The sequence below is a fragment of the Pholis gunnellus genome (assembly GCF_910591455.1).
Source record: "Pholis gunnellus genome assembly, chromosome: 17".
Taxonomy (NCBI): Eukaryota; Metazoa; Chordata; class Actinopteri; order Perciformes; family Pholidae; genus Pholis; species Pholis gunnellus.
Genome location: NC_136544.1, coordinates 7796597 through 7812468, shown reverse-complemented (window position 1 = coordinate 7812468; position 15872 = coordinate 7796597). Strand labels below are relative to the sequence as shown.

The window sequence follows — 15872 nt, the reverse complement described above, 5'->3', positions numbered from 1 at the left end:
TCGCTCACACTTCTCTGCACATGTTCCAACTCAGTTTTTCTCACCCTCCCCCGGATCTGCTCTAACTCCACCTACATCACAGTTCTTTCTCTTTTACTTTGGCCTCCTCGGGTCAGGGGCGGCCACCTCCTTATCTCTCCAAAAGACACGCTGATGCCTGATCCCCCCCCCCGACCACATTGCTCACACGCCGGTCTTTATTACCGAGGCTATAACAGACACACATAAACAAGGAAAGACAGAAAGAGGGAGAGCGGGAGGAAGGTGGGGGAGGAAGGACTTATCTCCCCGCCCAGCCAAAGGTCGTATTGTGTGTTGTTTGTCGATTGCGCTGCCGCTTATCGATTTCCCTGTTTGCCCCCTCTCACTTATCAATGCTGCAGTTGAACTTTGTGACACCAGTGACACAACGGTTCAGCTCACGCCTGCGGATTGAGGAAAAAGAAAAAGCACTGATTGTGAGCGGCAGGCTCGTAAATCCGATGTGACTGGGTAGCAGCATCACTTCAACAGATCCACCTGCTGCTATGGAAACCAGGGGATGTCTCGCGGGAGGCCTGCTGCTGTTCTCATGATGAACATGATGTCGTGTCGACCCAACAGATCGCACAACCTGCGTTCCAGTATGATGGGATGTGCACTCGTGAGGGGAGAAATATCAGCCTCGCTGAACACAAGCGAGGCCCACTGAGGTGATTATAACATCTCTTCCCATGCGTGATCCCTGGATTCCACATCAGTGATCACACAGAAAAAGCACTGTGAGGGGCTTGTTTTTAGTTTCTGTGAGGGAAGAATTCCCAAAACAAACATTTACCGAAAGGCCGCGCACACAGACACACCACTGTGAGGGCATTTTGATGATGTGGATTTGCATACCAATGCGTATTATTGGCCAAACGTGTACAAATCTGTTGCTGTTGTAAAATAGCAGAAGTTGTGGAGCGTGTTTTCGGTGACTGCTGCCGTGAAAGCGTTCCCGGCCCTGTCACTGCTAAATATCAGGTCACGTGTCCTGAGATGACAATGAAACCAGAGAAGGGTGGAAACCACTGGAATCCACTAGAACTTCACTGGTGAAATGGAAAAGCATGATATAAGTTACTCAACAGAAAACCAAGCTCGCGTGAAAACTGCGGATGAGACAGTTCATACCCTTTTCTTTTCTCATTTGCCATGCCTCGTTTGGGATCACCACGCAGCCACAGGCTCCAAAATAATCCAAAAATAATCATGCCACCTTACACCACTCGCACTGTAGAAGTGATTCCATCAAGGGCTGCAAAATGGGCCCTCCAAATGAAGCAAATAAGATATTTAGAGAGTCTCACAGTAGCCTATAAAACCAAATCACAGTATTACAGTATGTGTGCTGCACATCACAAGAGACACATTGTAGGATTAGGTGTGACTCAAAGCTTATAATAAGCTGTGTCAGCTTCGTGTTAGAAAGAAAACACACCCAGAGAAAGTTGGCAGAGGCCGTAAGCATCTCTGCCTCAGAGCCTTTTGCCCGTAGGAGCATAATTAATGAAATGTAGGCGCGGGGCCACTTACTACACACAAGGAAGTGTAGAGCAGGTGGGGGGGGGGGGGGGGGGGGGGGGGACAGGACACATTTGCATGCTGCAGCTTTTACCAGTCTGTGGTTTACATGTGGGTAGTTTGGTCGGCTCTACCATGACTCCTCAATGTAAACATGAGGGGGGGGGGGGGGGGGGGGTAGATGTAGACTGGAGATAGACACAGCGGCCTGAAGGAAGGATTCGGTCCGGGGAGAGGAATTTTTGTAGAGCTTTAAAAGGGAAGCTGGTGCAACGTGAGTGGACATGAAACAGTTACGTTGGAAAAACAAAACAAACGGTAATGATGATTCATTTGGCATCATCGGACTAAGACAGGTCACAAATAATCTGAAGCTGTTGTATGCCGAGCAGGTATATCACATGTTGCGTCAGTACACAAGGCAAACTGGGTGCCGTCAATACAACTCAGAAAGTTAGATATAGTTTGGGCAGCCTATTATTTGTGATTGGTGAAAAACATGTGAGCACGTTTCTGGACCTGTTTGAGGAAGTTGTTGCAGATACAAAACGTACAAAACCATTAAGCTTGTTACACAATTCTTTGAATAAAACAAAAAGTGGAAGTGGACGCAAAAGAACGTATCAAATAATAAATATATATAAATAGAGTAGATTAAAAGGGGAATTTAACAATACATTGTGTGTTATTTGTATCACATCATTATCTTTTGGTTATAAAAATAATAAAGCTATGCTGATCCTTTAGCCATCTCCTCATTTTACATGACATGCTTCTATCTGACTATTGCAACATCATAGATCATCCTCTAACACTAATGGGGAACTAAAAGGCAGAGAAATAAGTTTACGATGACAAGTTTACGATGGAATGATGCGAATATTTATGACATCATCAATATTAAATGGCATCGACAAACAGCAGCCTCTGATATCAAGACATATCTAAAAGTACAGAGAGTAAAATGTGGTTAACCGTTTAGCGAATAAAGCAGTCAAACAAGAAACCAATTGATATTATTGATCCGCGCATGTTCAGCTGATTACACCAGTCAGTCCTTCACATTAAGAATGAAGACACTGGCTCCACCTGGAGGACAACTATGTGCATGCAAGCAGGACATTGCTTCCTCAGCTCCCCCCCAGATGTGTCACTCTGTGTGAACTCTTATCGTCTTAATAACACAGTGTTTCTGGGCCGGTTCAAAACAACATCAAATCACGGGAGATGACACAACGGTTCATTTATTTGACGATAACACAATCGGCTAGAAATGTTATGAGCAGTGACAGTCAGTAAATCCGCGGTGCTTGTGTATGTGGTGCATGAACGAAGGGGAAATGAGAGGAGAGTGGCATTGTAAAAGGAAAGGACAGAGATGGTGAGCATGGAGCACATAAGGACCAGAGTTTCTCCCCCGCGGTACAGGACGTGTGCTCTTATACCACTGGGATGTTCCCAGCTGTTCCCAATAGCCTGATGGACGACCCGACCACAACTACTGGCATCTGCAACGCAAAACATAAAGACGTGCAGCCAAACTAGAAGGGCTCGTCACATTTCTCATGTGCTTCACTCTGCACTGTCAACGTGCTCCAATAATTGTCAACGCTTTTGCTTGAAGGCGGCATGTTAAGTGACCTTACCTGCAGCAGTAAAGGTACGAGTTGGTGCTTCATAACGGACAAATATATACATATGTATGTATATGTATGTATATATACTGTATATACAATTTTGATAGTAATACTTTTGTACTTTTATTGAAGTCAAAATGTGTACGCATGACTTTTACTTGTTGTATTGCTACTGTTGCTTCAGTAACCAATGCTCCTTCCACCCCTGCACCACATATACATCTTCTACTCACGCCTCAGTTGTGGCTTGAAGAACTTGCTGACATTCTGTGCTGACTTTATACGGTAAAACACACACACACACACACACACACACACACGCAACTCTCTGGTGTGAATGTAATGAAGCTTTGCGCTGTGAAAAATGTAACACTTGAGCTGACCAGTGACCCCTGACTTCTCCCACAGCAGCTCCCAGGCTGACGGGACAATAAAGTCGTACATTGCCACGGGCTGTAGTGCCGAGAGGCCTGCTGGCCATACCAACACTCACTAAAGAGGATGTGTTTCTGCAAAGGGCCTCGTTTTAGGATCTAGTAGACTGTCAAACTAAAACTCACAAGGTCACAACCAACACAGAAATAACTTTATATTTCAAAGCAGAGGGACCATATCTTCATGTTTATTTTGCATGCTTAACTGTGTTCTTAAGCGTGTGTATTGTAGCAGTAAATGAGCCGAAGCAGCAGGGGGCGTTGTTCACCATCACAATATAAACATCATCCATAACTGTGATCAGATCTTTGAATGAAATGTTTGATTTCAGCGCTCCGTCTCAGTTCAGATCACGTTACGCAGTCTGTGTATTTACCTTTGGCGACAAGCACATAACTTCCTTTTAAATACAATCCTTTCTATCGGGATTCCTGGTAGCTTTTTTTTGTTTGTTGTTTCTCTTTCCTGCCGCTGAAAGGAGCAAATGAGCTCCGTAGAGGTGTCTTTAAATGCTGACCCTGTTGTGCAAAATGGTGCTGTCGTTTTCTGCTCTGTTGGTTTCACACATTGACCGTGACCCTCTGAGCCAGCAGTCCTTGGGGCATCCCAGGCCGAAAGCTGGCCATGTGTGGAGGGAGCCAAAAGACACAGGATACAGAGGAAAACCACCGAACTCCTGAATATCTCTAAAGGAAATCACTAATGACCGCTGGCCTTCCTGCTATTTCACTTAGGGATTGGAATATTAAGATTTTTATCTTGTTTGCATGCAGGACTGAGACATTTGTGGTTCGATACGCCGATGAAAAAACAGTTATGTACAGTAGTTTCCCATTCCGACTCTGAAAACCCTTAAAAAAACACGACATTACACAGAATCAAAGTAACACCCAGCCGCATATTGTTTCCAAAAACCTCCCCAAATAACCTCCTGGCCCTCTGTTCCATTAGTGAACAGGCTTGGCAGTCCTTTTTCCATGAGGGAGTGCATTTGTGAGTCAATGTGTTCAACTCCCACCTTTGCGATGAGGCCCCTCCACCGCTCTGCTGTCGGTGAGGGCCCACATGGAAGCGATTAGGCCGCGCAGAGAGTGAAATTACAGAGGGGAACCTACCCAACTGGAGCCCTCCTATAACCACTCGCTCGTTTTTTTTTTTACACACATGAACGCAAGCTCTCGAAAGCACATAGAGCCGAGTGAACACACACAAGATACGGAGAGACAGATGGGCACACACACACACACACACACACACACACACACACACACACACGTGCCCTCACACGGGAGCTCTGCAGCCACCTTGCCTGAGGCTGTGCGTTTCCACTGCTGGCTCTGTTGGGACAAGGCCACAGTGTGCTTCCCTCCCGCTCCTGGACGGGAGTGGGGCTGTAAATTCCTCAGAAAGTGCTGTTGAGAGCGCCTCCATTAAAACAGGGGTGGGGGAGGCGCTCGCCAGAGAGGAGCCGACTCGATAAGTCATCGCCGAAAAGCCTGGAGGCCTCGCTGGGGCCCACGGGGGAGAGTCACTACACAGCCACAGACTGCGCCGTCCCCTGTTCAACACACCTCGTTCACCTGGAGATACAGGTGTTGAGAGCGCCGCAGCATTACATCAAAGAATTATTTTTCCTGCCTCGTGGTGCATCTGTAGGGGGTTGATTGACTCGTCAATTAAAAGCTCTGTGATTACTCGCACAGCTGTTGGATTGGGAGGCTTTTTTTTGGTTTTTAGCCTCTGCTGCACAGGAACAAAACTCCCTTTGGCTGATTGTTTTTCGGAGAAATAACAATCTCTTACTCCCACCTACTCATCGAAAAAAACAATGTTGAAGTATTATACAGCGACACTGTTCAGGAGGTGAGGAGATCAGGTCGGGTTGCAGGTCCAAGAGTTTCAAAATAAAAGTCCACAAAGGTGCCATTGTATCGGCTGATATGGTCAATGCATAAAAGTCATACTAAGTAGTAGTAAACTTACTGTAAGTATTCATTACAAGACCAGGATGAAACACGACGCATTAAACAGAACGCTCTGGGCCGTCAGTGTATTCACACTCTGAAAGGTGATCCATCTCTGTGTAGCTCCGTGTCTGAGAACCACAGACATTGTTCTACCAGACTCTTGTGAAGGATAATATTCCCTGGTAATATTATTCCACCAGGTAAAAAAGCTTGTCTAGTTTCGATGGCTGCTCAGCTCAAGCTTTGCAACTTAATAAACCATCCTCAGGCTTTTTTTAATAATTGTAAAACGTTAGAAAAAACAAGGCCATGACCCAGGAGCTTTAGAACACCCCCGACACCTCATCCCTCCCCGTGTTGTCATTGGCTACTTGTGCCATCAACCCCGAAAGTTTATGAGAGTGGCACGGTTGTGTACACGCTGCGGTGTCCTGGATGCACGGTAACCATTCCCTCCCCTCCACGCGCGCTCCTCCCAATCAAGCCCATTATTATCCCAGGCGTGCTGCAGGCTCCCAAAATATCTGTCACGCAGCTGTCGGCACCTCTCTGCTCAGCAGCTGGAGAGGCTCCGGGGCACTCCCTCACTTTTTTTTGAAGGACAATTGGGCAAATAAACCCCCCTCTAACATCGCAGAGTTTTAGGCCCCACCAGTGTTTGTTTACTTCTCAAAGCAACTCCTGAGTGGTCCTGTGCACTTATGAGCAATAGAAAAAAAAAAACAGACAAATGGTGTGCGCGAGGCATGAGAATGAGCCACAGAGAATGTGAAGTTAGGAAGCTCGTTGGGCTGAGCTGCCTTCCACAATCCCTACTGTATTTGCTCTTCGCTGCAAGGCCCACACGTTGGCCTGATTTGTGGGGCAATGAGGTAGGAAAGGCTGTGTTTGGTGATTTAAGAGCAGCTGGACATCTTGTAAAGGCACGACGCAAGCCTTAACGAGACCAGGAGGACGAGGCGCCGTAGTGATATTAGAACAACAATAAAATCCTTCGGATTCAGTGTTTTATCTTCAACATTTTTGCTGTGAAAAAGATACGGCTCTGAATTCAACAAGTTACAAAAAAAGAAAAAGAAAAGGGGATTTTTAGTGGACGCACGATACATGGAGGAGAGCAGGACAACCTCCTCCCGGTGACTGTGGCTGGAGGCCCCCGTATCAAAGTCAGAGACTGAAATGCACATTTAAACCTTCGGCCTCCTGCCAACTTGTTACGCTCCATCCCACTCTGAGAGCAACGATAGGAGGAGAAAGAACATATTGCACTTCCTGTTGAGATTTCGAGGGGGAGCGAGACAGATAGTTATAGTACGTGCTCTGGAAAATCTCAGCTGCTCTCCTATGGTTAGGATAATGTATGACTGCAACTAATCCAGTGTTAGCCTTCAGAGTTCTTCTTGAGTTCGTGCCAAGATTTGATTCGAACCAGACTTACTTCATGTCTGGCTATAGCTTTTTCTTTCCTTTTTCCCACTTTTTTCTTTACCTCGTTCCTGATTTCCTTTGTCCGTTTGCGAGCCCCTTCACAGGCCTGATGTCATTCTTATCCAGAAAAAAAGAAAGAATGTTCACGGTACATTCACACAAACTTAAAAATAGTTTCACAGCAGCAGGGAGAACACTGGCACTTGGTGACTAACAACATGATCCTCTTCTGACATGCCAAGGCCTTCCTCCCTGCAGGAGCGACATCATAATATCAACTCCAGGAGCATTCTTCCTGTCTTACCCCCCCCCCCCCCCCCCCGCCGCGATCCTCGGCTTGTCCCTTCTTGCCTTCGAGCAAGCAGGAAACGGCTGCATGCGAGATTTAAGATGTGAGATCAACAACAGGGGAGACGGCTGCCACTGAAAAACTGGGCACCGACATTAAAGAGGGGAAAGGATTTACTCTAGACAGGCACCACCTCGTTGCACAGTTAACAGTTTCATACTGTTTTTGTTTTTTTCATCTCTGCATGTAATAGAAAAGGCCACCAGGTAAAGGCTGTAAAAAAAAAAAAAGTTTTCCACAACACACGTCAAGATTTTCCGTGAGAAAATGACTTTGTGAAAAGCTCTGTTTTTCCTGGCAAGAGTTGAATGCAGAGCATCTGATTCCACTTAGTTTCAACGGTCTGAGTCCAAGGTTTCAAGTGAAATATTCACAAAAATCACACACACACACACACGTCTCCTCATTTGGATTCTCCTTCTCTTTTCTTTCTTTGTTGTTTTCCCCCCTTGGAGGAAGACAAAAGCAACCGAATAAAACCAAACTTTCCATCACGCTCTCCAAACCCTCACCCCATCAAAAAAGACTAAAATCTCCCTCTCTCTACCCCCCCTCCAAACCCCACCCCAAAGCCGCTTGTCTTCATCCTCTCGCTCTTCACTCGTCTCTCCGCTCCGGTGCAAAGCCAAACAAGCCGGCCATTAAGTTGAGTTAAGCGCAGGAAGTGGGCCTTCGGGCCAGGCGGCACTGTTTACAAGGAGCTAGTCAGGTTTCGGCGGCGCTTTGAAGTGAGCAGCTCACAGGAGACTGTCTGTCACCGGGCGAAGGCCCAGCGCCGCTCCGCTGACTCACCCGCATTCCCCCCCCCCCCCCCCCCCCCCCCCCCCAATCATCTGAGCAGAGAGAGAGAGAGGGAGAGAGGGGAGGAGGGTGGAGGCAGACGGGGTGTAAGAGGGAAGATTTATGTTTTGTTTTTTCTCTCCCCACCCCCTTCTCAGAGGATCAGTTTCCACCTCTTACCTGCCTGTTATTACGTTTCTTCATCCCCAGATAAAGATGCAAGAAAGACAAAACAGCAACTTGTCCAAGAGGCCACGAGCTGCGCTGACAGTACGGCTGGCTGCCACGTGTTCATGTCAGTAACTACTCTGTAGACCTAGAGAGATGCAGCTCAATATAGTGATTATGCCCCCCCCACCTCCCCCGTAAAGCGTTGCAGTAACAATAGGAATGCACAGTACTGTGCTGTATGTGCGTGCAATGCTCTCCTGCCCCGAAGCCTTCGCTCCGAGGCAAGAGGATCAACTTTCTCCAACACACCCATCTGCTTCATGACATCACCGCAGAGAAAGGTTCAGTTTCAGCCATGCCTGTTCCTCAGGGGGGGGGGGCCCTCCAACAACTTGGCAGCACTGCACCGAGTAGTAAGCAACACTACGGCAAAAAAAAAAAAACCCAGAACACCCCGGTTTTTCCCTTCGCCAAAGAGGCCGAGACATTTTTCACAATTATCGCAACAGCGCGGACCTCCTCGGCGACAGACGACTCCTGTGTTGATTTAACCGAGGCCCTCTCCAACTACAGGCTAATAAAAAGGAGGCTCCTTGTTTTGTTTGGCACTCGGAGGCGATGTTGGTGGACATGTGTGAGGAAGCATTTCTTGCAGGTTGGCACCAGTTTGTCCAGTCACCAGACACTTGGATGTGAAATATTTCAGAACGTATCGGAATACATAACAGGCGAGGTGTGTCCAATCGTCTCCGGTATGAAACTCACAGCCTTGTATTTCGGAGAGAGGGGTTTACAGTCTGATTCCATTCGGAATGACAATGATTTATTTTACTGTCTGAGGCAACAGATGTCCAGGTGCGACAAGACCCCCCCCCCCCCCCCCCCCAGAGAAAACAGCACGATTGTTCTGTTATCAAAGAAAGTAACACCATATTATTTAATCAGTAAAGAATACTCAACATAAGGAAGGGGAAAAGTAAAGAAATACACAGTTTTTCCCATTGAACAAGGAAATTGAAATCAAAGCATTTGATTAGTTGATTATATCTGCACACATTCTACTGAGTCTCAGCACATGTTTCTTTTTTTTTTTACAGTGGGCTAAAACAAAAACAGCTTCTGAAAAAGACTGAAATGTTCTTTTAATCCATTCAAAAACAACGTAATTCAAAACCAGAAATTATATATTTTTTGAAAGGAGCATGTCTAGATCTACAGTACGTGGCATTCTTACAGTGCAAAAGTAAAGTACACTGGCAGACAAGGAAAAGTGTTTACTTTCTATAAATACAAAATATATCATTTCATGTTTTTACAAATTTACAACGTCATTGAAGTACATATGAAACGTTTACAGGGGAGACTAGACCGCCGCTCTTTCCGCCGCTCATTTCTCCCGAGTTTCCTCGGCTGCTGGATCATCACTCAACGTGAGCTCGAGGTGGCTTTAAGAGAGAGAGAGAGAGAGAGGGGGGGGGGGGAGGGGAGGGAGGGCATTTCAGCACATGGCATCCATAGCCATGCTTGTTATTTGTTCAGACAGTCCGGCTCAATCCTTGTTTATCCAGCCTGCCCTTTTTGTCAAACCCTGACCCCACAGTTTGGCATGCATGTGTGGCTGTGAAGCTGAGGCGAATACACAAACGCTGGGGGAGAACCTTGTGGCGACGCGCCGTGCTTCCTACAACCTATCACATGACAAAAACAGCTAATAAGTCCCAGCAACATTCGGAATGTCCCTTCACTCTACACGGTGGTCTCTCCTTGTTTCCCATTTGTCAGCCTCGTGTAAAACTTGTGCCAGGACTGTAGAGTCTTTCCAGACCAGATCCAGAACCCAGAGGTGATACCCACTATCAGTGTCATGAGGTACTTTATCATGTAGACGGTGAAGTCTGGGGTCATGCGGGGCCCCGTCTGCGCGGGGCATGGGATGGCCAGGCCCCTGCAGTTGTGGCTGACCCAGCTGCGCTCCCAGTGGGGGCGGAAGGACTGCTCGTAGAAGACGCAGGCGATGACGATGGTGGCGGGCACGGTGTAGAGCACGCTGAACACCCCGATCCGCACCATCAGCCGCTCCAGCTTCTCCGTCTTGGTGCCGTCGTGCTTCATGATGGTGCGGATGCGGAACAGCGACACGAAGCCGGCCAGCAGGAAGGAGGTGCCGATGAAGAGGTAGATGAAGAGAGGGGCCAACACGAAGCCCCGCAGGGGGTCCAGGCTGCTCAGGCTGACGAAGCAGACGCCGCTGAGCACGTCGCCCTCGATCTGCCCGATGGCAAGGATGCTGATGGTCTTGGCGGCCGGCACCGCCCAGGCCGCCAGGTGGAAGTACTGCGAGTGCGCCTCGATGGCCTCATGGCCCCACTTCATGCCCGCCGCCAGGAACCAGGTGAGGGACAGGATAACCCACCAGATGGAGCTGGCCATGCTGAAGAAGTAGAGCATCATGAAGAGGATGGTGCAGCCCTCCTTCTTGGTGCCCTGGACGATGGTCTTGTAGCGGTCGGGGCTGAAGCTGTCGTTGCACACCACCTTGTCCCCCAGGAAGTAGCCGGCTATGTAGGCTACAGAGACCATGGTGTAGCAGCCGGACAGGAAGATGATTGGTCGCTCAGGGTACCTGAAGCGCTGCATGTCAACCAAATAGGTGGTCACCGTGAACAAGGTGGACGCACAGCAAAGCACGGACCAGACCAGGATCCATATGCGGGAGAAGCGGATCTCCTTGTCGCTGAAGAACATGTATCCACCGCTCCGTGACGGCTCACACGGAGCCGCACAGTCCTTCACCTCCAGGAACTTGTAATTCAAATACGGGGGCACTTTGAGCACGGGCGGGCACCGGAAAGGCCTCTCGTGCGCGGGGACGTCGGTGAGGTCGTGGGTGCCCGGGACCGGAATGATGGGCGGGACGGTGGCGGCGGAGGAATCGTTTTGGCCCACACAGATCTGTCCGTCCCCGAGCACCGGGAAGTTCTCGCAGCGCAGGCGGTCCGGCCACTGGAAGCCGAACTTGTTCATGAGAGCCTCGCAGCCCTGCTTGGCTCGCTCGCAGATCGACCTGCAGGGAGGGATGGCCTTCTCCAGGACCGTGCACACGGGCGCGTACATGGAGCACAGGAAGAATTTCAACTCCGGCGAGCACTGCACCTTCACGAGAGGGTAGAACTGGTGCACCTCGAGTCCCGCGTCCTCCTGGTTGTAATGGCCCACCAGATTGGGCATGATGGTCTGGTTGTAGGCTATGTCCGTGCACAGAGGTATGGAAATCGGCTGACAGAAGCCGTGCTCCGGGACCACTATTCCGTTGTCCCCATGATACTGGGCTGATAGCAGCAGAGGCAGCAGGAGGGCAACAGACCAAGAAATCATCTTCCCAAAGTTTAACAACTTCTTCAGCCCGATCTAACTTGCTGTAAAAACTTGCTCAGTGTGTACCATCAGTTCTGCAAGTAGTTCTTAATAGAGAGTAACTTACTACGGTGGAAAAACCGGAGGTGAAGACTGGACCGCTGCTCCCTGGTCTCCGCAGAGGACTGCTGGCTGACTTTTTTTCTTTTCTACAACTCCGAGTTCCACAACACATCAAGGCGGCAACAATAAGAAACACAACTTCCGGTTATAGCTTTCAAAATAAAACCCCATATGACGAATTTGACATGTTTGTAGATTGTTTTTGACAAGAAAAATGAGTTATATTTATTTATTTCGTCATCAAGATAAAACTATGTATGTAAGTTACTACTACTACTAATAATAATAATGGTGTAGTCATATGATATTAAATGCATTCATCAACACAGTAATCCTTTATTGTAATGCAGGACAAATTATATAGATCATCATAGTCATATTTATTTGTGGACAGCATCGATGTTATGACATTTTAAAGGCAATTGTCATATTGACTTTAATACATATAACACTTTAGCAGAGTGCTTTCTTTTATTTTGAAGGTAATGTCGCTCATATTTTGGGTGAGATTTTCTAACTTTGCTCCACAGCTGGATTGCGTATAAAGGCTATGGGGCCCAACTAGACGTCCCAAATGCAGAAGGTAGACTTCACCACCTAGCGTACTTCAACGTCCATGTCATGTTCATATCCCGTTTAAAAATGTAACAATCCAGTAAACAATCAATCGTATGTATGTAATAATTTAGTACTAGTAATCAGTGAACATGTATTTATTAAAAATACATTTAATTTGCGCTGAATCTGCTTCAGTTAAACTGAAGTGGAAAAAAACTATACAGAACTGAATTGAACAAAGTATACGTACAATACTGCAAATAGTGCATTTATTACCATTGCATTGTAATTTAAAAAAATGCAATATATGTATATATATATACACACATTTATAGTTATTTTTATACTTTCTTCTGCCTAAAATGCATAGGCCACATGTGGTCTTATATATATATTTATATAAGACCACCTGTGCTACTGGCCCATGGGGGGAGGGTGGTGACACCGCGCGTTGCTATGCGTTTTTATCTCCTACTTGCTGTTAATTGGGTGAAAAATAGAATTGGTCGCGCTCAGCCAATGTGGGCTCAGGTCGCGAGGTCTCTGGGTTGGAGCTGAGGGACGCACGAGAGCCCTTGACGATAATGTACAGACTGTAGAAAACCCTGTTGAACTCCAGAAGGTGACGTTGCTTAACGTACTCAGGTAGGTTAATCCCGTAATCTACACCGCTAACTCGGTTTGTTTAGACCGAGTTAACCACATTTGACTAGCAGGGAATAGTTGTGATTGCTGGCGAAAGTTTAGTCAGAATTAGCCGTGTGACCGAGAGCTTGCTAACTACCGTTAGCTGTTAGTGCTAACTGTTAGGTTGAGTTAACGTTAGCTAAGCTAATGGCGAAGTTGACGTCCTCTCTGTGAGATAGCCGTTAGCTAACACTTTCTATGTTATCACAAACCTTTGTCGCATATAATTAACACCAGATTTTAACAGTGAGTTTCTTGTGCTTTGCCAGACCGGTGACATTAATGGAGTAAAGAATCGGTCCAAGTTCAAGGGAGTTCAGGATGGCTTTTGAAGGCCATCAGAGCACATTCGCTAATTCACTGTTTCCCTCATACCAACGCCAGGTAAGATGTCACTTTAGCTTCATAAAGCTATGGGATTTATTTTTGTGTCACGTCATATTTGCTATAGCCATACACATGTGTTAGCGGTTTATTATGAGGTTATTAACTACTAGACTACTGGTAAACCATACATTATATTCTGGGACAGAAGATCAGGCCCTTGAGCTCTTATTATAATGTTTTGTTTGAAATATGTTGTCTTAGTTCATAGCAGAAACCCAAAGTTACATAGTGTTACATTGTTTATGATTATTGTCTCTGAAGCTGGAACGAACAATTATCTTCACTATGGATTGTTTTCTAGATTAATCGCATGGCCTGTGAAAATATCCCAACTTCTCATGTGATATCTTGTTATGTTTGACCAAATATTCACTTTACAATGATATATTAAAAATAACAGCAAATCCTTAATTTATTAATCTATTAATTTCAGCGTTAACTGTCTCGTTTGTGTTGGTTTATCGAGTCTCAGCAGTATTGTAAAGAATGTTAAAGCTTCTGTAAATTTCCATCAATCTGCTCTGTGTGAGGGAGAGAAATACAGTAGTCACGTTGTTTCTTCTTCTCTTTTTCAGGTGAGCTTCAGATGGATTAACCGTTGCTTCTCTCTCTTTCAGACCAGTGTAAACAATGGCAGCGTTGCGTTGCCCTTCGCTGCCGTCCCCAGTGTCTCCCTAGAGGAGCAGAACGCGGCGCCCTACCTGCCCTGGTCTTACACAGCGCACGACGATCCCTACGGCCTTATCAACTGTGCCCAGAACAACATGATAATCAGGTACTCAGTCCTAACTACGTCCCGGGTTAACCTGATCATTCATCTCTGCGCCATCCCAACAGGTTTGGGGATTGTATTCTGTCGTTCAGAGGTAGTTAAATGTACTGGGTGGCTGTGTTCTTATGGAACAAGAACACATTCGCAGCCATACTGTTATAAAGTAAAGATGGAGCGCAATTTCTAGAGACATGTTCTGGTTTTCCTTGCAGGAAACCCGCTGAGAGTGCTGACTGTGAAGGGGAGACGGATCTACAGGGTCTAGTGTCCAATATTTTGGATGAAGCAGATTCACAGGACAGCTACTACAGTGAAGGGTATGTCATGGTGTAAGGTCTTCACGTTGTAGGGTTGGGCTTTTAATTAAAACAAATATCTATATCTTTGATATATGCTGTAGGCGTTTTGTAAACTCTGACATTAAAGGGAGTCCTTTACACTACTTTTAGGAACCTACCGACATGTAACCCTGTCTGGTCTCCGAAGACATTGAGAGAAGAGCTGCTCCAGTATTTTCAATCAGAGGCTAAAACGCAGCACCACCCGACCTTCCCTCCGAACTACGTGTCCCGTGAGACGTTGAGTAAAGCACAGGGAAAGCCGGACGTCAAAGAGTTCCACCAGCAGTCCAACGGCCTTTCCACCAATCAACCGTGGCTTTTGAATTTGCCCAACGGAGACCAGGACGGCTACGCCCCCCGTCCTCAGAAGCCGCCGCCGGGTCTGTCGATGCCCAACACGGGAAACACCTATTCGCCTCAGGCGCCACGACGCAGATACGACAACATGACAGCAGAGAGAGACAGGGCGAGCGGTCAGCCCGTTAATAACTTACCTGACCTGGGTAGCGTCTTCAGACCTCAAAACGAAATGAACAGCCCGCGCTTTCGTCCTTATTATGAAGACCAGCACGTCCAGAGCGTCGGCAACGAGCAGTACGGACTGCAAGACATCAACCAGCTGGTCAGCAGCTTTCAGTCCTTCATGGCCGGTGAGCGCGGCGGCTTACGCGGCGGAGACTTCCCCAACGTCCACAGGCAGACGGCGGGCATGCCGCACGAGGACGGCATGTTTGAACAATGGAAGAGCGCCGGTCCCGGTGTCTCAGCGCAAAGCACTCCCGCAATGCACACCCAAAAACAGCTGGCGGGAGAATATGCGATGGAAAGAAACGGCGGAGCGACAAGACAAACGTTCCAGCGCGACGCCTTTCAAGACCCGCAAAACACGGAGTACTACCATTCCCCCAAGCCGTTCGCTGCACCTTTACACCTCGCGAATCAATACCAGAGCAACATGAGCGCGCACAGAGAGAACGCCTCGCTCCCCATCAACATGGGCATGAGCCAGTATTCGCAGCATCACATCCAGCAGGGCCTGATGCAGAGCAAGCCCAGGCCACAGGTGCAGAGGGAGAAGAAGAGGATGCACATGTCTGGCTTTCTAGGTGACGGCTTCTCCGCGAGACCGCCGCCGGCCAACGCTAACGCGAGAGGCGGCGATAAGAGACAGGCGCTCTCCCAAAACCAGAACCACGACCACCTGGGGGGCATGCAGTCGCACAGGTACGATGGCGAAAACACACAGCCGCTCATGCCTTACATGTACGCCGTGAGTGACCCCAGGAGGTACTCCAACGCGCCCCCCAACTTCAGCTGCAGGTCCACGCTGCCCTACGG

At 47.6% G+C, this 15872-nt stretch overlaps 1 protein-coding gene across 1 annotated transcript; it reads right to left on the bottom strand.

The window, feature by feature from the left end:
- Nucleotides 1-9228: 9228 nt before the first annotated feature.
- LOC306709687 (frizzled-2-like) lies at nt 9229-11694 on the bottom strand. The gene has a single exon (XM_079177934.1). It carries the CDS (start codon nt 11685-11687, stop codon nt 10059-10061), a length of 1629 nt encoding a protein of 542 aa, XP_079034060.1. The 5' UTR covers nt 11688-11694; the 3' UTR covers nt 9229-10058.
- Nucleotides 11695-15872: the final 4178 nt, after the last annotated feature.